At 38.3% G+C, this 24528-nt stretch overlaps 1 protein-coding gene across 1 annotated transcript in view; it reads right to left on the bottom strand.

Moving 5' to 3' along the window:
• cltcl1 (clathrin, heavy chain-like 1) overlaps positions 1-24528 on the bottom strand; it is a 92423-nt gene that overhangs the window by 30942 nt on the left and 36953 nt on the right. Inside the window, exons 3-10 of the mRNA XM_056463219.1 lie at positions 24327-24528; positions 21187-21348; positions 20515-20628; positions 17049-17222; positions 13445-13642; positions 9658-9858; positions 7105-7257; positions 755-877 (exon numbers count right to left, since the gene is read on the bottom strand). The exon at positions 24327-24528 is cut by the window's right edge and continues 67 nt beyond it. Of these exons, the coding sequence (XP_056319194.1) occupies positions 755-877; positions 7105-7257; positions 9658-9858; positions 13445-13642; positions 17049-17222; positions 20515-20628; positions 21187-21348; positions 24327-24528 (1327 nt within the window). The remainder of the gene's footprint in view (positions 1-754; positions 878-7104; positions 7258-9657; positions 9859-13444; positions 13643-17048; positions 17223-20514; positions 20629-21186; positions 21349-24326) is intronic.

The following is a 24528-nucleotide window of genomic DNA, read 5'->3' as shown; positions in this document are numbered from 1 at the left end:
TCATTTGGGAGCCGAGCGGGAAGTATGATTTGCAAGTGTGACGGCAGCCATGAGCCGCACTCTGCAGTGAAAGTGAAACCGGCATTCACGTTCGTGTTCACACATATACATATACACATGTCTCTCTCTCTCTCTCTCTCTCTCTCTCTCTCTCTCTCTCTCTCTCTCTCTCTCTCTCTCTCTCTCTCTCTCTCTCTCTCTCTCTCTCTCTCTCTCTCTCTCTCTCTCTCTCTCTCTCTCTCTCTCTATATATATATATACACACACGTATATATATACACAGACATATATATTTACACACACACATTATATATATATATATATATATATATATATATATATATATATATATATATATATATATATATATATATACACACACATATATATACACACACATATATATACATATATATATACATATATATATATACACAGATATATATATATACACACACACATATATATATACATAAATATACAAATTTATTGCAGAGATGATCATAAGAGTATCCATTATGTACATAATTTATAATTTATAATGTATAATTTTTGCATTCTGACTGATAGGATAAACTATGAATATATATGTTATAATGTTTATATTTCTATACATATATATTATATTTTATTTTATACATCCATATCTGGCATCACTTGAAAATATTAAATGATTAAATTGCCATTTATTCAATCAAAGTGTGCCGGTGGATAGTGAATGTGTGATGTATCCAGCAGGTGAATGTGGATTTACCTGGCTGATGTCCACCAGCGGCTCTTCATCCTGAACCAGCATCTGAGCGAACTGAAGTCCCTGATCAGGACCGCTCCTCATCACACTCCTTAATAAAGTCACCCAGTCTGGAGAATAACCCATCTGCACAAAACAACAACCCACATCTGTCAGATAAAAACTGATGTGCATAAGCTCAAGAGTAACTGAAGATGAATTATTATAATAAAATGCACAGTGAGAGGGTAATGAATGATACTCCTCAGATGTGCATTATTTTCTAATAATATAATGGATCAGAGTGCATTATTATGAGTATACTGATTATTATTACATTATGCTGGTTCCTACAGCTGAAATCACAGTTGAGATGTCATATTTCTTCAGGGTTTTGTCCTTAAACTGCTCCTGTGTAGTACTAGTTTCTTTATTAGTATTACTATTATTATATAAATAATATATTTTCATTCATTTTTATCTTATTCTTCTCTTCTTTATATCTCTGCTTGGACAAGTTAGGTCATGTGATCTAATGAACCATCATGTGAGTCCTTAAATTAAGATGACTTTTTTTTAGATTATATTTTTTTTATTTTCTTAAAGCAACACAGAGCAATACAAAAATCAACAATAATAATAAAGACAAGAAGGAAAAAAAAGAAAAAAGTACAAAAGACAGGAAAAAAAAAAGATTTTAACCATTATTACATCAGTTCCTCCAGTATTTTACATGGGTCAACAATGTTACACATATATATCTGGGCCAGTAGGCACAGGCAGTATGGTGATCTGGCAGATGATGATAGGGTTATACCTTTAAACTGTTATCCAGGGCATTTGACAAATAATTTTAAAAAAATTCCAGGTGGCTTCGAAGCCGGCAATGTTATCAGAAAGATTGTGTCTTATGCTGCGTCCCAATTTGCATACTTATGCTACACCCTAAAAGTATGTACTTTTTGTGAAGGAAAAGTTTATACTTTCGAGTTTGCAACAGAAGAATATGCAAGATTTGGGACATACTACTTCCTCTTTAAAGAGCCCATATTATGGGTTTTTGAAAATGCCCTTCCATGTAGTGTGTCATACAGCTCTAAGTGAAGTGAAATATCCAGCTAAGGCTTAAATCTGTAAGTGTACAGTGTTTAAAACTATTGATTCATCTATGAAAGAGTCGACTCATAGTGCTTCAAACGAGTCGTCTTGATAACGAGTCATTAGGTGACTCCTCTGAATCTAAATAACCTACAGTGCTTTAAAATCATAGAACAGGAAGAGCTAGACAAAATTATAAATTATAAATAGCTCTAAATCAGCTACGTGTATATTGGACCCAATTCCGACAAAGTTACTGAAAGAATTGCTACCTGTTATAGGAGATCCTCTTCTTAACATTATCAACTCTTCTTTATCTTTAGGCCATGTTCCAAATCCTTACAAGTTAGCTGTTATTAAACCTATTATTAAGAAACCACAACTGGAACCCAGCAACTTAGCTAATTATAGGCCTATTTCAAACCTTCCATTTATATCTAAAATACTAGAAAAAGTTGTTTCTGCTCAATTATGCTCCTTTCTGCAGACCAACAATGTTTTTGAAGTGTTTCAGTCAGGTTTCAGAGCTCATCACAGTACAGAAACTGCATTAGTGAAAATAACCAACGATTTACTCTTAGCTGCTGACCAAGGGTGCATCTCGCTATTAGTTCTACTCGATCTTAGTGCGGCATTTGACACCATTGACCATGGTATCCTTATTAATTGCTTAAAGTCTACAGGTGTCCAGGGACGGGCCCTACAATGGTTTAAGTCATACTTATCTGACTGTTACCAGTTTGTGAATATTAATGGACAGCCTTCACAAATCAGCCCAGTAAAATACGGGGTGCCTCAAGGATCAGTTTTAGGCCCTTTACTGTTTACAATATACATGCTACCCCTGGGAGACATTATTAGAAGACATGGCATCAGCTTTCACTGCTATGCAGATGATACTCAATTATATATTTCAACTAAACCTGACGAGACGTCTAATCTGTCCAAGCTAACTGAGTGTATTAAAGATGTTAAAGACTGGATGACCAACAATTATCTTCTCTTAAACTCAGACAAAACAGAATTATTACTTATTGGGCCTAAATCCTGTACACAGCAGATCTCACAACTCGACCTACAATTAGAGGGATACAAAGTTAGCGTTAGTTCTACTATAAAAGATCTGGGTGTCATATTAGACAGTAATTTAACTTTTAAAAATCATATATCCCATGTCACAAAAACTGCTTTCTTTCATCTGAGAAATATCGCTAAGTTACGTAGTATGCTATCCATCTCAGATGCAGAAAAGCTAGTCCATGCTTTTATGACTTCTAGGCTGGACTACTGTAATGCACTGTTTGCTGGCTGCCCAGCATCCTCTATTAACAAACTTCAATTAGTACAAAATGCAGCTGCCAGAGTTCTTACCAGGTCTAGAAAATTTGATCACATCACCCCAATTTTATCCTCCTTACACTGGCTGCCTGTTAAATTTCGTATTGATTTTAAAATATTGCTTCTTACCTATAAAGCTTTAAATAATCTAGCTCCTGTTTATCTAACCAATCTTCTGTCTCGCTACAATCTAACTCGCTCTTTAAGGTCTCAAAACTCAGGGCTTCTGGTAGTACCTAGAATAGCAAAGTCGAGTAAAGGAGGTCGAGTCTTCTCATTTATGGCTCCTAAACTCTGGAATAGCCTTCCTGATAACGTCCGAGGCTCAGACACACTCTCCCAATTCAAAACTAGATTAAAGACCTGTCTGTTCAGTAAAGCATACACTTAGTGCACCACTTAGGGGGCTTCCACACAGGTTATGCATCTTGCTGATATACACTGTGAACATCAGCTACGCTAATTATTTTCTTTATTCTCCATTTCCACCTCGGGATACTCTTCCCGAGGCCCTCAGACTATGCAGAGTCACTGATTCGATCCAAGACCAACGACGAGATGATCCCAAGGTTTCTATATCCTGGACCTGGCCGAATCCTGAGCAACTACTGCGATGGTCATGGAAGAGTGGAGAACATGAGACTGTTTCCTGTGACGCTCCAGAGACAGACGAGTCTTCGCTGAGGCCAGCTTCCAGCCTCCGCCACTGAGACTGCAGCTCTGCACAAGACGTTTGGCCAGCGGAGAAATTAAAATGGTCGTGCCCAACTGAGCCTGGTTTCTCTCAAGGTTTTTTTTCTTCACTTCCGCCTTTAGTGAAGTTTTTTTTCCCTCTCCGCTGTCGCCACTGGCTTGCATGGTTCAGGATCTGTAGAGCTGCGCATCGTTGGATTTGCTCTTCAGTATTTGGACTCTCAGTAGTGATTATCAAACCACACTGAACTGAGCTGAACTGAACTGAACTTAAACACTACAAACTGAACTACACTGTTCCTATTTACTATGACCTTTTATGTGAAGCTGCTTTGACACAATCTACATTGTATAAGCGCTATACAAATAAAGGTGAATTGAATTGAATTGAAGGTGTTTCGTGATGACGCGGCTACGAAACACAAGTAGTTGCGCGAGCAAACCCGGGAGATTTGAAACCTGCGGCCCCGCCCACTAACAGAAAAAAAACCCACACACACAAACACACACACACACAGAGACACACACAGACACCGGTCGAATGAAGTCACGCTGTGCAGATGGATACTATCGACAGCCTACCCAAAGATGAAAGCTCAGCATTATAGCCCAGCCTTGAGCAGTTCGAGTGCTTCTGGAAATTACATGCTTACAAAGAAGACTTCATCAGTTTGTTAAAGGAAGGATCAGTATAGACTGTCAGAACATGGATCAGTGCATCATAAATCAGTTTCTTCCCCCATTTCACCAGTGTAAGTACATGTGATTAAAATTATTGCCTCGTTTACTCTAGCTTGCAAATGATGTATTTAGTTGTGTTTTGTTACGTGTAACCGCGTGTGCTGTATCAGGTTAACTCTTTATATTCTCATATCGCGTGTAAAACCACGTTGAAAATGCGACGCGTGCCGCTTTGTTTACGGATCGCCAGCTATTCCTACACACATGCAATGGTCAAGTTTCAAAATATTTCAGCTCAGGTGAGGGTAGTGTGTGTGTGTGTGTGTGTGTGTGTGTGTGTGTGTGTGTGTGTGTGTGTTGCGCAGGGCCAGTTCAGCAAGCTGAACTGCCCCTCTAGGTTAAGGACGATCACGCCGCCCTCAACCCGAAAGTGAAAACAAAAGTGACCCGTTAGCAAAGTGAGGACGGAGGTGTCGCAGATATAACTGTGGACGCGGGTGGTGAGGGAGGTGTCGCGGACGTCTCCCTCTCTATTGGTGTTGTGTCTTCTAAGGAGGAGGAGGTGTTTGTGTGTGTGTATGTGTGTGTGTCTGTGTGAAAAGAGCAGGTAGATGGTGACGTGCTCCTCGCCAGTTCTTGGAGTTTTTGCTCAATAAAATAGTTAGTCATCAGTATTTTCTAGTCCATCGTCTGTATTTACATTCACCCACTAGCAGCCAAAATCCACTATGAAGCGTGTATGCACTGTGACTACTTTTATATTGTTGATTAGCAGCTGGGCATTTCACTCTGTCTCGCGCTGAAGCCTGTCAGTGTCGTCGACCAATCGCAGCAGGCTGTCATCGGTCCAATCAGGGCAGATTAGCTTCGCGCTGAGGAGGGGTTTGGGTACAAATGAGTCGCTGAACGATTCATATGGGAGTCGCTGGGATAATTAGGTAAAAATAAATGCAGATTATAAAACCATCAAAGTGTTTTTTGACCTTGCATGCATATTAGACTGTTGTTGGAGACCCTTACAACCTAAATATGACCCTATTTCATGTATAATATGGGCTCTTTAACAGATCGTTGTGTTGCTTAGTTATGCCCCCTGTCAATCATCCACACATCATCCACATTTCTATTTTATTTAATTTCCTACCTTATCAGAGAAGCAGCAGCAGCAGGTTAATCTCCCGTCTTTTATGCAGAGAAATCTCCTCAGGTCTTTGGGTAATTCTGCATTCAGACGTTTTGTCGTCCAAGCGTGTCTTTATATAAGTTCAGTATTGTTGTTGCAGATGAAATATAACACAGATAATGCGATTTAAATATTTTCCAGTGGGCTAGATATTCACTAATAGTCATTCGAACATCTTTACCGAAGCCTCTCTACTTGACTGTTGGTCTCGCGCGTCCATCATGTTTGTAGTTTATTTACACTTTTCACACGCATTTGTAGTTCTAATCGAATTCAGGTCCAAAGCGCAATGTATTGTGGGCAATATCAGCAGTTAGAGTATGGACGCTTCTATAGTTAAATTCTTTTACCGGAAATAGTAAACCATCCGGGAACCTTTGGCATACTCTTTTCAACATACAGTACTATGGTTTGGGACATACTAATTCTATTTTCAAATACTATTTAGGACGCATAATATGTGTATTGGGACGCAGCATTAGTCTCTCTAAAGGTAAAGTGGTAGAGAATTCTGAAAGCCAGGATTTAAAGTGGTTTTGATAAGATGACAGCTTAACACTGTTAGCTGTGCGTTAGCAATGGTCAACATGTGACAGAAACATTTGCCCTCTTTATTAGTACATTGCTAGTCACTTTATCTCATTAGCGTCTTTATTTTGGATTTTTGAGTGTGAAGACTCTTTTTTTCGATTATTTAATTATGCATTAGTTTCTTACAGATCTCATCCAAAGCCTTCTGTTGTGTTTTGATGTGATTTTTGACTGTTGTGTTACCCGAAATCAATCGGCGTAGTGATATAAAGCTCTAATGTGCTCAAAACCTGCCAGAACTACTTTAGCTGTGCGTTTATCAGAATATAATGGCACATTCATTCATTTATTTTCCTTCGGCTTAGCCTCTATTTCAGGAGTTGCCACAGCGGAATGAACCGCCAACTTATCCAGCATATGTTTTACGCAGCAGATGCCCTTTCAGCTGCAACCCAGTATTGGGAAACACCCATACACCCTCATAAACTACAGACATTTTAGTTCATCCAATTCCCCTATACCACATGTGTTTGGACTGTGGGAGAAACCGGAGCACCCGGAGGAAACCCACGCCAACATAGGGAGAACATGCAAACTTCACAGAGAAACACCAACTGACTCAGCCGGGACTCGAACCAGCGACCTTCTTGCTGTGAGGCGACCACAGAGCCACCACTGAGCCACCGTGCCACCTAAAACAGCACACCTTATAAAATTTTCATCAGCCAATCAGAATCGAGCAGCATATGGGTTTATTCCCATTCCCTTTCAATGTTCCTCTTCCACATTGTTTTTCTATGTAAACACACTCTTGATGGATTTAAAGGGCTTTTCTACAGAATTTGCGTACCTTCTTTGCATAGAGGATGATCTTCTGGAACTGAGCGGTTTCAGCGAAGCACTGGATGACTTTAGCAGGAACGTTGCCTCGCAGGTAAACACTGAGGGCCAGATTGACATCAGCCGCCTTCACCAGATCACCTAACTCCTCTGAACACTCCAGCTGCACGGCATCATGGGAAAACAACAACAATAAGACAGCAAACATATATATATATATATATGAAAAACTTACCAAGTTAAAAGTTAAAAACAAGAACAATCAATGAACAACTGTATTTATATTAACTGATATTTATAAATGTTCATAGTTAGCACATCTTTTATTTTCCATTATCCCTGTTCTTAGAATAAAAAATGGTGATTCCATAAGATATACACACACATACTGTACATACAGTACTGTGCAAACTTCTTAGTATTATACTAGTATTTTTTCCAAAAAATAGATTTAAAGTCTGTTATTTTTTATTTTTCTGTAGCATGTCAGTTTGAAATATCAATTTACAAGTCCAAAAATTATTTTTGTCACTAAAGCCTGGTTTATACTTCTGCATCGAGTGATCGTCGTGACCCACGGCGTATGCCTTGCATGTTGCCGTGCATTTATACTTCTGCGTACTGTTTATGTTGCTCTGCAATAACACATCCGAAACGCTAGCTGGCAGTAGGTTTTTATGTTCCTCTGTGTTGAGTTTCTTCTCATGTGTTTTGTTTTTTCTGAACGCTTCCTTAATGTACAAGTGGCTCAAACTCGCTCATTTTGAGGCGTGAACTGGCAGACGAGCTACAACTTCAATCATAAGGTAAACACAAAACAAAACTTTCCACCTGGAGTTGCTTCACAGGACTCGACACTTGTAAACACTCGCTCCAACGGGTTCGCGCGGCTTTCGGTCCCGCCCACACTCATCAGCACTACCAAGCCGACCAATCACAGAGCATGCGCTACGTGTCGTTGAGCATGGGCTACGTGTAGTTACATTTTTTGAAAGGTGCGCATCAGGGTCAGCGACGGCCACGGTGAGGGCTATGCGACCTGCGCTGGACCATACGCGTGCGCTTGACGCAGAAGTATAAATCAGCCTTAAATGTAATTGTACAGTGAGATTATTGCCAGTGCTCCACACACACTGAGATCTGATCTAATCATTATCCAGTCTGTCATGCAGAAACAGAACAAACTGAGACTTGAAGCTCAATCCAGAACAGCTTTGGCAATATCTGGAACATCTGCTTCAAAAAACCCGTCTGCAAAGCTACAGGATTGTTCAAAGCTTTAAGCACTTAAAAGCTTAAAATGAGGACGCTTTTTAAAAATAATGCATAAATACATTTTATTTATCAATTAACTTATATAAACTAAATCAAATCAACATTTGGTACGACCACACATTGCATTTGGAACACTTGCTACACTTGCGCATAGTTTTTCAGGAAGGTTTGCAGGTTTTTTGAAGCATTTTTTGTTCTTATTTTGCATAAAATAGCAAAATAGATGCGATCTAGACTTACTACTTAATTTTTAATCTGAATAAAAATGTAAAAATCTGTTTAAATATACTCTCTAAACATAACTATTATTTCCCACATTGTATAAATGCACAGATATATATTTAGTAAACTGATAGGTCATCATAAGTGATTTTAAAATATTGCTTCTTACCTATAAAGCCTTAAATAATCTAGCTCCTGTTTATCTAACCAATCTTCTGTCTCGCTACAATCCAACTCACTCTTTACGATCTCAAAACTCAGGGCTTCTGGTAGTACCTAGAATAGCAAAGTCAAGTAAAGGAGGTCGAGCCTTCTCATTTATAGCTCCTAAACTCTGGAATAGCCTTCCTGATAACGTCCGAGACTCAGACACACTCTCCCAATTCAAAACTAGATTAAAAACCTATCTTTTTAGCAAAGCATACACTTAGTGCATCACATAACGGTATGATACATGAATGTGCCCCCTGCATCTCACTTATATACACTATGAACAGCAGCTACGCTAATTATTCTCTTCCACCTAGGGATTCTCATCCTGATGCCCCCAGAGACTATACAGCGCCACTGATGTTTCCATAATCCTGGACCAGGCCGTATCCTGAGCAGCTGATGTGGTGGTCATGGAGAGCATGAGACTGATTCCTGTGACGCTCCAGGGACTGATGGTTCATCGCTGATGTCCAGCGTTCTCCAGCCTCCCGCGCCTAGACTGCAGCTCTGCACAAGTCGTTTGGACAGTGTAAAAATGGTCGTGCCCTACTGACCCTGGTTTCTCTCGATTTTTTTTATTCTTCACTTTCGCCAATTGGTGAAGTTTTTTCCTCGCCGCTGGCTTGCAGAGTTCGGGACTTGTAGAGCTGCACATTGATGGATTACTCTTCAGTGTTCGGACTGTGCAGTGAATATTAAACCACACTGACCTGAACTGAACCTAAACTCTGAAAACTGGACTGACACTGTTTCAATTCACTATAATCTTCTATGTGAAGCTGCTTTGACACAATCTACATTGTAAAAGCCCTATACAAATAAAGGTGAATTGAATAAGTGCTGAAGTGTCCACCTTCTCAGCCTTCAGCCACTTCTCCAGCAGTGGTGTGCGTCCCTGCAGCAGCACCGGCCTGCAAAGCTCCACTGACTCCAGCTGATTGAGCTGCCCGCGGTCCAGCAGAACCCCGAAATACTGCAGCAGAGGAGACGCCTGCACACCCTGAGCCGGCACTGCCTGGAACCTGCGGAGGGTCTCTGCTGTCCGCAAAACACCCTGAGCAGACACACACAAACAAAACACCCTAAGCAGACACACACACAAACAAAACACCCTGAGTAGACAAACACAGAGGAGTCACTGGCTGTCACTAGCTATGTTTCTATTCAAAGATGAAATCATTTATCAGGTAGTAATAGCCGCATTTCCACTGTCGGGTCAGTGCGAGCCAGCGCTTTTATCAGGCCGGGCCAATAGTCCGGGAGGTTGAGCAGTGAGGCCGAAATCATGTCACGTTTCCACTGTTGGGTTAGTAGCTCGCAGTGCGTCACGCAAACCCCGCCCCTAGAACATCCCCTTAATCACACGTCACACAACCCACACAGATCAGCGGGAATCAGGCAGATAAAGCACACAATCGCATCATCACGAAACAATTAAATTGAAGACAACCTACACAAACAAATGAAATGTTACTGTACAGCATTACATGATATGTCTTTCCGCACAGGCCTATGTATTTCCATTCATTATATTTGTTTACTCACCGATCGACTGTTGCATCGAGTGGTATCGCCATTAACGGAGCGACCCAGCGCTGTGAGCGCACATAATATAAAATAATATAAAACCACAGAAATCTTCGGTTATAACTCGGTATGAAATGTATTTTATAACATCCTCGTTTTGATAGACTTTGTCAAACATTCATCCCAAATGCTCCAGAGAGACCTAAAACATACTCATTTTTCCCTAGGCTATATGACCCTTAATAGGTAATTCCCCTTTATTTAAGGATGTTGCACATTATTCGTTTATCTTAAGTAAAGGAAACTGTTAAGCGTTTCAACACGTAAGAGCAAGTAATAAAATATAGCCTATATTTCGTTGCGCTCAGCAGCTATCCACGAATAAATCTCTACATTTAAAATTTCCTTTTTAATTTTACTATGTGAAGTTTAGTTATAAACTAATTTCGAGAGGATCACGTGCTTGTGATTGCTAGCTGCTGGATCCGCATCATTCAATTCTCAATGCACCAATCAGACGACTCCTAAGCTACTACAAATACCCTGGGTTACTTACCACCGCTATCTTCATTTTGAAGAATCCCCCCATCCACCCCTGCTCCTCCTTCTTCCTAGATGGGTGACACGGTGGCCCAGTGCTTAGCACTGTTGCCTCACAGCAAGAATGTCTCTGGTTCTAGGCTTTACCAAACCAGCAGACATTTCTGTGCGGAGTTTGCATTTCTCCCCGTGCTCACGTGGGTTTCCCCCGGGTTCCCCGGTTTCCTCCCACCGTCCAAAAAACATGCAACATAAGTTAATTGACTAATCCAAACCGGCACTATAGACATGCACCTAGTAAATGGTTATCTCTCAGCAGCAATCACTGGCTGTTCATTGATTATTACAGCGGGGGAGTTCTGAGATCCACCTGAGCTCAAACTTTCCTCTCGCCTTGCAATGCGAGGGAGCCCCGGGCTCGAGGATCTTATGAGCTCAGGGCTCTCTCCCGGGACAGCATGCCAAACAAGCTTATAATTAATCATCAGCCAAGTGTGCACTCTTGAAGTCATTTAAAAACATAGCAGTTTTTCCCAATCCTTTATAAAGCAGCGCTGCACAGGGCTGGATTTCAGAAAAGAAGGTCGACTAGTTTCTGCTTTCACTCATCCAAAAATGCTCTGTTTGCACGATTTGATTAAGATCATCGTATCCAAATACCTTCATAAAATTATTTCAGAACTCCTCCGGTGTTTATTGTTTTTTGAAAATATCTAAACTCTTTTTTCAGATAGGTCTTTGTAAAAGGAAAGTTTAATATGGCTTAAAACTGTTTAATCTATGTATGCCCTATTGTACACCTACATTGTTATAGCTTTTGTTTGTTTTATTCATTCATTCATTCTCTTGTCGGCTTAGTGCCTTTATTAATCCAGGGTCACCACATCGGAATGAACCGCCAACTTATCCAGCATATGTTTTACGCAGCGGATGCCCTTCCAGCTGCAACCCATCTCTGGGAAACATCCATACACACTCATACACTATGGACAATTTAGCCTTTAGCAGGGAGAGCATGCAAACTCCACACAGAAACGCCAACTGACCCAGCCGAGGGTCGAACCAACGACCTTCTTGCTGTGAGGCGACAGCACTACCTACTGCAACGCCCTTGTTTGTTTTATATTGGTTTATTTAAGTGTGATTTTATTATATCCGATATTTGCAATTCTTTAAATTATTTCAATATAGCTTAGGCTATTTTATCAAGATGTGACACTTATTTCGAGCCTACAAAAGTGGACGAGTAGTTTGTAAAGTTTTATATCTTTCAGTAGTATTCATATTTTGTATTATCTCCAAAATAAATTAATTAAAGGTCCCACTTTATATTAAGTGTCCTTAACTACTATGTACTTGCACCGAAATTAATAATTTGTTACAATGTACTTAGATTAGATTAGATTAGATTCAATTTATTGTCATCACACATGTACAAGTACAAGGCAACGAAATGCAGGTACTTATTGTGTAAATACATGTATTTACTGTGTACTTATGCTTGATTAATATCTGTATGTAATTACATCTGTAATTAAATTCTGTAATTACATTTGTAAATACACTGTTAAATATTCTTTACACCTTAACTAACCCTTAAACCTACCCATACCACCAAACCAGTCCATAACCCTACCCCTATCCCAACTCAAGAGCACCACAAGTGTTCTCAAATACATAATGAACACAGTAAGTACATTGTATTTATTTTTTGTTGCAAGTACATAGTAGTTAAGGACACTTAATATAAAGTGGGACCAAATTTAAAAAATAAAGAAAGAAGCTGCTCGCAGCATCAACAGGGCTGTCAAGCAAGCGCTTATTTGCTCGGTCACACACATACAGGCATCAAAAAGCGCACGTATCAAGCGCAAACACACATTTTAAACTTGACAAAAACTCTCGACAACCTTTACTGGCTGCTGTGCCTTTAATATAGTGTAAAGATTATTATGCGTTATTGAAACATCAAGGAGGACGCAGCAAAGAATGATCACGTATTGAATTAAAACTACTTTATTATTTTATGTAGCAGCCTTACATTTAAAAAGGAAACATAAGAGCGATCATAAACAAAAAGACCCCTAGCCTAGAAGGTGTTTTGTGGGATATCTTAAACTCTACAATTTGTTCCCCTTATTTATTAATTTTATTATTTATTTACCTGTTTGGCTCATGTACTCGTGCTATCAGAAAAGTAGTGTAATGATGGCATGACTTGAGCAAACTCCGCCTCTCTCTTTCACTCCACCCAGAAGCCCCAGCTGGCCCTCTTTGTCCCAAGGTATTTGGCGGGCCGAAAAAGGCCGACCGCTGACCCAGAAGAAGCCTCATTTTGGCCTGATCAGGCCCCGGAAGTGACAGTGGTAACGTGACTGGCCCTGGCTCGCTCGCTTTAGGCGCGATAGTGGAAACACGGCTACTGATTCCGTTTTCTTTGACTCATTGGATGGAAATGCTGATTTATTTGCAAATATTTGATCAGATATTGCAGTTTTGTGCATAAGTCTTTGAATCAGAACACAGCTAGTGATTCAGTGTCATTCCGCTTTGTGATCTGCATGTGTGTGTACCTTTGGAGCTGACGCAGCCACTTTGGCAGCTTCAGTGTAGTTGCCCTGAGAGAAGAGTGTGTTGAACTTGTGTGTCAGCAGCTCCTCTGCTCCGGGTAAATCACTACGTAACGCCATCCGCAGCGCCAGATCAGCATTCTGGAGGACATTCGTCACGTAATTCACAATGTTCTCCTCCTCCACACACACCGACAGCACCTAAACACACACACACATACACACACACGTTAGAGAAACATATGCAGAAAGAAAACAAGCCAAAACAATCAGCGTACAGTTTAATTTGTCAACATTTTATAATTATTTTTTATGTGAGTGAGTGTGTGTGTGTGTGTGTGTGTGTGTGTGTGTGTGTGTGTGTGTGTGTGTGTGTGTGTGTGTGTGTGTGCTATATAAGTGTGTGTGTGTGTGTACACATAAATATTTATGTGTATGCATGCATAAGGGGTGTCATGGTGGCGCAGTGGGTAGCACAATCGCCTCACAGCAAAAAGGTCGCTGGTTCGAGTCTTGGCTTGGTCAGTTGGCATTTCCGTGTGGAGTTTGCATGTTCTCCCCATGTTGGCGTGGGTTTCCTCCGGGTGCTCCGGTTTCCCCCACAGTCCAAACACATGCATTGTAGGGTAATTGAACAAGCTAAATTGGCCATAGTGTGTGTGTGTGAATGCAAGAGTTTATGGGTGTTTCCCAGTCCTGGGTTGCAGCTGGAAGGGCATCCGCTGCGTAAAACATATGCTGGATAAGTTGGTGGTTCATTCTGCTGTGTATGTTTGTGTGTATATGCGTGAGTGTATGTTTATGTGAGAGTTTGCTTATGTGTGTGTGCATTTGTGTATGTTAGTCTGTGTATGAATGAGTGAATGCATGCAAGTTGTGAATGCATGCGAGTGTGTACTATAAAAGTGTTTGTGTGAGTGTGTGCATTAGTGTGTGTGTGAATGCTTGAGTGAGTGTGTACCATAAAATGTGTAGTGTGAGCATATGTTAGTCTGTGTGTCCGTATTGTATAATTGTGCTTTTGTGTTAGTCTGTGTGTGTGAATGCATGAGTGTGTTAGTCTCTATGTGTGTGTTTGTGTGAGTGTCTGTGTGTGTTACTGTGTATTAGTCTGTGTGTATACATAAGTGTGTTTGTATGTGTGTGCGTGTGAGAGAGTGTAAACGTGTGTGTGTACGAGTGTGTATGTGAATGCATGAGTGTATGTTAGTCTCAGTGAATGAATGAGTTAATGGGTGAGCGTGTACTATAAAAGTGTGCCTGTGTGTGTATGCAAGTGTTTGTGTGTGTATCTTGTGTCTATTGTATGTGAAAGTGTGTGTTAGGCTGAGTATGTGCGTATAAACAGTCTTGTGCAAAAGTTTGGGCACCCCTGATCATTTTCATAATTGCAAGCCATCGCCTGCTGGCCTTTCAACCAGCAATTTCCTGTGGATATATTTTATCTAAATTGTATATTTTTATTTTACCTTAGGGAAAAAGCAACACTTCAGTTCTGACATAACATTTATTTCATCAACAGATGCAATGCACTTTAAGTCTTAACAAAAACAGACTCGTGCAAAAATGTGGGCACCCCAACAGAATAATGACATCAGTCTTTTGTACAGCCAGATTTTGCTGAAATGACAGCCTGTAGACGCTTCTTACAGTCAAGGATAAGTGTCTGAGTTCTTGCTGAAGGCGTTTCGGACCATTCTTCCTTGCACAATTTCTCCAGTTCAGTCAGGTTTGATGGGTGCCGAGCATGAACGGTGCTTTTCAAATCAATCCAGAGATTTTCTATGATGTTCAAGTCAGGGGACTGGGATGGTCATTCTAGAACATTGTATCGTGTCTGAGCATCTGGAACTGTGCTGTGGGTCACTGTCCTGCTGAAACATCCAACCCTGCCTTAACTTCAGCCTCTTGACTGATTCCTGAACATTGTTCTTCAGAATCTGCTGATGCTAGGCATGGGCTGGTATAAGATTCTGAAGGTATGATAACCTTGGATAAAAATATCACGGGTTCACGGTATCACTGTCTCGTATATATTCGTTTTAAATGTAAAAGAAAACTTTTTTCCCTTTCGAACATGATATATTTTATGTTGAGAAACATTTATAATATTTTGGAAGAGTAAACATGTCAGGCTAAATCAATCATTGACTTCTGCTGTCTTCATTTGTTTCAAAAACAGATTTTTTTGCAATTTAAAACAGCATCTTTAGATATATTTTCTGCTGGAGATTCTGTTGTCCTAAAAAAACAAAAAAATGTAAATAAAAAATTGTGCACATACCTTAGGAACGGTATTGCAGAAAATGTTGACCGTTTTAAAACCTTGACCTTTTGAAACCGCGGTATACCTTGAAAACGGTTGTCGTCCCATGCCTAGCTTATACTGGGTAAAACCCATGCGACCTTTAACTCTGACAAGGTTTCCAGTACCTGTGCTGGCCATACATCACGACAGCATGATGGACCCTCCACCATATTTTACAGTAGATAGCAGGTTCTTCTCCTGGAATGCTGTGTTCTTTTTCCATCATGCAAAGCGTCTATGGTTGTAGCATCTGTCCACAGTATTCATTCATTCATTCATTTATTCTCTTTTCAGCTTAGTCCCTTTATCAATCCGGGGTCACCACAGCGGAATGAACCACCAACCCATCCAGCATATGTTTTATGCAGCGGATGCTCTTCCAGCTGCAACCCATCACTGGGAAACACCCATACATTCTCATTCACACACATACACTATGGACAATTTAGCTTACCCAATTCACCTGTACCGCATGTCTTTGGACTTGTGGGGGAAACCCATGCAAACTCCACACAGTGGAACTGACCCCAGCCGAGGCTCGAACCAGCGACCTTCTTGCTGTGAGGCGATCATGCTACCCACTGCGCCACCGTGACGCCCTTGTCCACAGTATATTATTCCAAAATGATTCTGGCTCGTCCAGATGAGCCTTTGCATACCTCAAACGACTCTTCTTGATGGCAGAATGCAGTAAAGGCTTCCTCTGCATCACCTTCCACTGAGCTGTTCTTTGTGAAGAGTGCGCTGGACTGTGACACGATCTATAATGACATTATCAGCAGCAAGATGTTGCTGGAGCTCTTTGGAGGTGGTCTGTGGTTTGTCTGTGACCATTCGAACCATTCTTCGCCTTTGCATTTCAGGTCTTTTTCTTGGTCTAGCACATCTTTCCTTCACCAGAACTGTTCCTGTGGACTTCCATTTCCTAACTATATTTCTGACTGCGGAGATGGAGACTTTAAACAATTGTAATAGGTTTTTGTATCCTTCTCCTAATTTATTGTGTTGTAATCAGTCAGCATTAAGTGATTATAGTTTAGAAATCGACACAAACGTCTGCATATTTTTTGGTTTCAATATAATTTCACACATCTCGATAGTGCTACACTACGGATTTCTGTTTGAAAGACATAACATTACCTATCTTTCTCTAGAAACCAAATGTCATTTCACTGCGATCTTCTCTTAAAAAGAACGAGCACAATGCAGCCACAGAGGGGTGCCCAAACTTTTGCATAAAACTGTATGTGTGTGAGAGAGTGTGTTTATGCATGAGTGTGTGTTAGTCCGAGTGTGTACCTGCCCCTTCTTGTTGACCCCGATGACCCCGGAAGTGCTCTCATGAGGAGCTGTGACGAATATGGTCTCTGCGCTGATGCGGTTCATGTAGATACACACTCCAGACTCCAGGTCATACATGTGAAAGTAGCCGTATTTAGTGATGAGGTAGATCACGCCATGCTTAGCTCCGATCTGAGAAACAAGCACAAACACGGTGAGTGTAATATGGTTATTAGAGCTGCACAATACATCAAGATTTAATATTTATTACATCGTATTTTTTATATCGTTTCTAGAATGTTTTTTCTTTCAGTTTTTATATATATATAGTTAGTTTATATATATTCAGGAGTTAAAGTCAGAATTATTTGACCTCCTATGAATTTTCTTTTCTTTTTCTAATATTTCCCAAATGATGTTGAACAGACTCAGGAATTTTTCACAGTATTTCCTATAATATTTTTTCTTCTGGAGAAAGTCTTATTTCTTTTATTTCGGCAAGAATAAAAGCAGTTTTTAATTTTTAAAAACCATTTTAAGGTCAATATTATTAGCCCCTTTAAGCAATATTTGTGTTCGATTGTCTACAAAATAAACCACTGTTATACAATGACAGAATCTGCAGACGTTTTTTGCTATTTCTGCATAGAATTTGGGTTAAAATCTGCAGATTTCTGCTGAATTATTTTGGGAGTATCATAACTAAAACCTTAATATGTGAAATAAAAAATAATACCTTTTAAACTTTTATTTAATGTTTATGCAAATCCAATTAGATTCACTTTATTTGGTAAACAAAGCAAGACTCTCTCATATAATATCTCTACTAAAAGACAGAAAACATTACTGTACAAACTGCATTGTACATAAATCAGATGAACATTTTCATATTAGTCAATAATATTACTGTAATTAATTTAAAAACTGAATAAATATAGATTCACACACATTTACTCAAGTAAATAAACAGAATCAGTAATGGGCTAAAAATCAGCGAAAAATCAGCAGAATTCTGCGCGTGCAGATTCAGTGCAGGCCTACTCATTATACAAACTTTCCTTCTTAATCTGTAACTGCCTCTCTGGCTATACCACTAACTGTACTCTCTCTCTCTCTCTCTCTCTCTCTCTCTCTCTCTCAAAAAAAAAAAAACTTACATTACTAATGCTTTGCTTCTTAGACTTTACACACCTGAAACTTGTCTATAGCACTTGTTCACTGCTGCTCTTATAGTTGTGTAAATTGCTTCCTTGTCCTCATTTGTAAGTCGCTTTGGATAAAAGCGTCTGCTAAATGACTAAATGTAAATGTAAACCTAATTAAAATAGTCTTTAGATGTCACTTTAGGCTGAATACTAGTGTCTTGAAAAAATATCTAGTCAAATATTAGGTACCAGTGATGGGGAAAGTTACTTCTGAAAGTAATGCATTACAATATTGAGTTACTCCCCAAAAAGCTAGTTCAGGGGTGTCAAACGTATGGGCGCGGGGCCGGATAAGGCCCGCAAATGAATTTAATGCGGCCCGCGAGATAATTCTGTAAAGTATCAAAATGATCTGCAATTTTTCAATAAAAGATACTGCTGTTCCAATAGCAAACTGGTAATTTCATTCGATCCAGAAGCCTGAATCAGCGTCAGTTTGACAGCCATCTCAGAAAGACCTCGTCTACACCCTGTCATACCACACTGAGGTGATCTCAAGAGGAAACATAATGATTTTACGTTTTGTCAGTGTAGTGGCTAATATGAGTTAGCTATTATTATTATTATTATTATTATTATTATTATTATTATAGTTAGTTATGCTAGTATGAGTTCAGTCGTATGAAAATGTACCGTTGGAGGCGTGGCACCCAACCAACCCAGTCGTCACTGGTGTATAAGCAAATCGAACTAAATTGTACTAATAAGATTGTACGAATTCATACAAATTAGCCACTATGTTTGTAACCACATAGCTTTATGCACAAGTTTTCTCTGTGATGAGCATAAATAAAAGAAAGCTCATGCACAAGCACTTGAATGGCATCCTGAAGTTGACTGCCACTCAGGATGTGATGCCTGATATTGATGCGCTTGTGAAAGCCAAAAGATGCCAGTTATTAGTAGTCAAAAAACTGCAACCTCATGTAAAGTGCTGCATGAGACCCCCTGATATAGTCCTGCAGACATCCCAAGTCTCCTGGAAGTTCCGGGAGTCTCTCGCATATGCATAGAGATTCCCAGATGCCCAAAAACGACTGATAATCTCCCGGAAATCGTGGGTTTCACCTCGCACCCTCCCCTCCCCTCTTCCGGCCCACTTATGAACAGATTTTACTCCATGTGGCCCCTGAGCTAAAATGAGTTTGACACCTCTGAACTAGTTGCAGTAATGCCTTACGTTACTTTTGCATTACCTTTTATTTTTTAATTTCTTTTTTAAATAGAGAAGCTCTGCAATTAACAACACATTCTATTACCTTCATTTACCTTAATAATAAAACTATATTTAAGCCAAAAATATTAATGTCGCATAATGTTATCTTCTGATAACTTCCTGACCCCAGAGCTATACAAGCCGTACAGACCATTTTGAGGGATGTACACAAAAACGTATGTCCTGTTTTACATTTTTAATTTCTATAGCTTCCAAGAATAAAAAAAAAAACCCATATATTGATAAATAATGTTATGATAGCTGTTTTGACATTAAGTTATGATTGAATTGCCTCTTGCTACAGTTATGAAATAGTTTGATAACTAGCAGGAGATGTTCTTGGCCCAATAACATGACCACACTGAAATGGTCTACATACAGATTAATTAAAGTTTAAAGCAATGTGTTTGTTGCTTTTGTCCTATTAGTTACGTAAAATCACTGTCGATTAAGACTATAATCCAGTTTTCCTTTTCTTTAATGTGTTCAGAATAATGAGAATACTTCCATCATAGTGAAATGTAAGGCTCTGCATTCTTGGTTTCTGTCTGTTCCTGCATTCTCTCTTTAAGTGCGGAATTCATTGCGTCTTTGTTCATTTTAAATCAGCAATTATTTAAAAAAAAAAACGAATTAATTAAAATAAAAAGTAACTTGCATTACATTTTTTTAAAAAGTAACTCAAATATAATTACCTCATTTTTTAAAGAAGTGCATTACTTCACTCGTTACTTAAAAAAGTACTATCTTTACGTAACTTGCGTGCTGTCATCATGGCAAAGATTAAATGAATCAGTTATTAGAAAATAGTTATTGACACTATTATGTTTTAAAATGTTCTCTTAATTGGTTTAAATCTTCTCTCATCATAAGATTTCACATATTACAGGGCTGATTACTTCGTCCTCAACTTTGCATTGCAGAAAAACAAAATAATGCAATGTTAACTCTTCCCAATATCATGCAGCCCTAAAAATTGCAGAAAAAACCCTATTTCAGCCCTAATCGTCATTTTTCATGTGTAGTCGATCATTAAGGAATATTTTTTTGCGTAGAGTTGAACCTGCATGGCCACAGGGAAGTCCGTCTGCGCTTCTGGAGGGAAAAACACATCCACTGCTTTCTTAGTGAATGGCTGGTTTCCAGCCTGCGGCTGACCGACCTCAATGATGTGCAGCTGCAGAACAGAAACACACACAACAAACCCTGGGTTAACCAAACCTAACAAACCCAGCCTAGCTTAGATCAGGCTAAGCAGTTTCACAATAAACTCTGTTAAAGGGACGGGCGATACAGTGGCTCAGTGGTTAGCACTGTGGCCTCACAGTTAGAAGGTTTCTGGTTCGAGTCCCAGCTGGGTCAGTTGGCATTTCTGTGTGGAGTTTGCATGTTCTCCCTGTGTTGGCGTGGGTTGACTCCGGATGCTCCAGTTTCCCCCAAACACATGCACTATAGGTGACCAGAATAATGTAAATTGGCCCTATGACAAGCTCTGGTATTGGTATCGCGGCTGAAAGTGAAGAGTGAGGTGGGCGGGGGGTTGGTTAGTTGGTATCGCGGCTGAAAGTGAAGAGGGGTGGGGTGGGGTCGGGGGGAATTGCCGCGGGCCCTTAATAATATCTCTGGGGCCCCCATAATGTCTATGGGCCCTTAGAATCTTCCTAACATGTTCCCTCTGTTCCCCCTGCGATTTACGCCCATGCTAGTGTGTGTGTTTAATCCCATGTAAAGTCACCTTTCCTCCAGCTTGTCCTCTGACAGCGAAGCAGAAGAGTGTTGAAGTGTTTGCGTTCCCTTCCAGTTTATAAAGTCCAAATGCAGCAGCGTGACCCTCGATAGGCTGAGAAACCTTACGCTCCACCGAGAACAACTGCATCGCTCCGACCACACGATTCTGCTGCAGGAGCACACACACACACACTTGATTATTTTATTTGGAATGACTAATACTAATTATCACACAAAAATTATTTTAATATAATACAACAATTAATAATATCAAAATAATAATAATAGCAACAATAATCATAATAATAAAATGCATAAATAATAAACAAACAAAACAAACAAATAATATTTTTATAATAAATTTCACAATAACCTTCTGGATGTCTGCTGATTTTGATGCAGTGCAATCACCAGATTCTACTATCCACCCTCTCCTCAATGGGCATCACTGGAACCCCACTCTTCTGATTAGAGCCTTACCTCACCGGCAGATCATTCAGAGTTGCCTGGAGAGGCGAGGTATCCAAAGCTTAGCTGGCCACTGGAGGACCTCAGGGATCTGTCCCTTACTAATCTCTATTCACACCACAGCACTGGGAACAATTATCCAATCACATGGTTTCTTTTAGCATTGCTCATATCTTTCATCCAGATGACCCCATTGTAGCTGCAAGAACTTTGCACAATCTCGGTTTGGACGAAAGACCATCACCTACTACTAAACCAGGCAAAAACTGAACTTTGTGTCTTCCCTGCAGCATCACACATACAACATGACTTCTCAATCCAGTTGGGATTATCCACCATTACCCCATGTAGTTTGGTCAGGAGTGATACTGGATGATCAGCTGTCCTCCAAAGAGAACACTGCTAACATGGCTCGATCTTGCAGATTTGCAATTTTCAACATCTGAAAAATTAGACCCTTCTCAACAGATCATGCTGCTTTTAGTCCAACCTCTTGTCATTTCAAGGCTGGACTACTGCAATGATCTTCTAGCTGGTCTCCCATCCTGCACTCTCAAGCCTCCACAGATGATCCAGAATGCTGCAGCTCATCTGGTCTTCAATGAGCCAAAGAGAGCCCATGTGACACCTCTCTTTATCTCTCTGCGTTGGTTAATGGTTGATCAAGTTCAAATCACTGATGCTTGCTTACAGGACAGCCATTGACACTGCATCCTCTTACCTTCACCTGCTGCTGAAGGTCTAAAGGTCAGGGAGCGAGCACTGACTGGTGCTATCGCAGAGAGGCTATAAGTCACTTTCCAAAACCTTTTCATTCACTGTTCCTCACTGGTATCCTTCAAACGACAACTAAAAACCCATCTAACACCTGAACCCCAGTGAAGAATACCAAAACCATCTAGGCATCTCTCTCTCTCTCTCCCGCTCTCTCTCTCAGCACTTGTTGTGTGTATTGCTTCTTTTTGTTGAATCGTTGAATGCCTCATCAATTGAAAGTCACTTTTGACTAAAGTGTTTGCTAAAACAATTAAATTATACAATAATAATAATAATAATAATAATACAGTAATAATAATAATAATAATAATAATACAGTAATAATAATAATAATAATAATAATAATAATACAGTAATAATAATAATAATACAGTAATAATAATAATAATAATAAAATAATAATACAGTAATAATAATAATAATAATAATAATAATACAGTAATAATAATAATAATAATAATACAGTAATAATAATAATAATAATAATAATAATAATAATAATACAGTAATAATAATAATAATAATAATAATAATAAAAATAATAATACCGTAATAATATTAATAATAATAAAAATAATACAGTAGTAATAATAATAATAATAATAATAATACAGTAATAATATTATTATTATTATTATTATTATTATTATTATTATTAATAATAATAATAATAATAATAATAATAATAATAATAATAATAATCATAATAATAATAATAATACAATAGCAATCATAATAATAGTAATAATAATAGTAATGATGCAATAATAATAATAATAATAATAATAATAATAATATTACAATAGCAATCATAATAATAGTAATAATAATAATAATAGTAATGATACAATAATAATACAATAACAATAATAATAATAATAATAATAATAATAATAATAATAATAATAATAATACAATAACAACAACAATAATAATAATACTACAATAACAATAATAATAGTAATTATACAATAATAATAATAATAATAATAATAATAATAATAATAATAATAATAATAACAATAAAACAATAACAATAATAATAACACAATAACAATAATAATAACAATAATATCATAATAATAATAACAATAACAATAATAATAATAATAATAATAATAATAATAATAAAACAACAATAATACAATAACAACAACAACAATAATAATAATAATACAATAACAATAATGCAATAACAACAACAATAATAATAATAATAATAATAATAATACAATAGCAATAACAATAATAGTAATAATGCAATAATAGTAATAATATTAATTATAATACATTAATACAATAACAATAATAATAATAATAATAATAATAATACCATAATAATAATAATAATAATAATAATAATAATGATACAAAAATATAACATATTATAACATAATATTATATAAAATAATATAATATAATGCAATATAATGCAATATAATATAATATAATATAATATAATAACAAATGTCCTACAACCATACACAACCAGCTGAAAACAAGTCTAAGTGTTCTCTAACCAAACACAGCAACTGAAAAAATTTTTTTTATATATATATATATATTACTAATGCTTTGCTTCTTAGACTTTACACACCTGAAACTTGTCTATAGCACTTGTTCTCTGCTGCTCTTATAGATGTGTAAATTGCTTCCTTGTCCTCATTTGTAAGTCGCTTTGGATAAAAGCATCTGCTAAATGACTAAACGTAGATGTAAATGTAATATAATAACATCTAAATAATATTATAACAAATGAAAACAAACAAACAAAAATAAACAACCAAATAAAAAGAAAAGAAAAAAGAAAAATCAACAAATAAACAAATTAAAATAAACTCACAAAACAAACAAAAATAAATCTACAAACAAACAAACAAATAAATAAATAAAATGTCCTACCTGTGCAGAGATGCCAATGAGCAGGAGCCAGCGGTGCTGCTGGTCTGTCCTGTAGTTGATGATCTGGCATCCGGCCAGACTGGCGTGTCGATCAAACATCTTAACGGGCTGTGATTCTCCTTCCATACTCCAGTGAAAGACAGCTGTATCAGTGACCAGAGCGATGCTGTTCACCGAGATCCACTTCCAGAACAACACCTCC

The sequence above is a fragment of the Danio aesculapii genome, chromosome 8 (genome assembly GCF_903798145.1).
Source record: "Danio aesculapii chromosome 8, fDanAes4.1, whole genome shotgun sequence".
NCBI classification, from domain to species: domain Eukaryota; kingdom Metazoa; phylum Chordata; class Actinopteri; order Cypriniformes; family Danionidae; genus Danio; species Danio aesculapii.
Note: the sequence above shows the minus strand (reverse complement) of the source record. Positions and strands in the feature narration are given on the sequence as shown.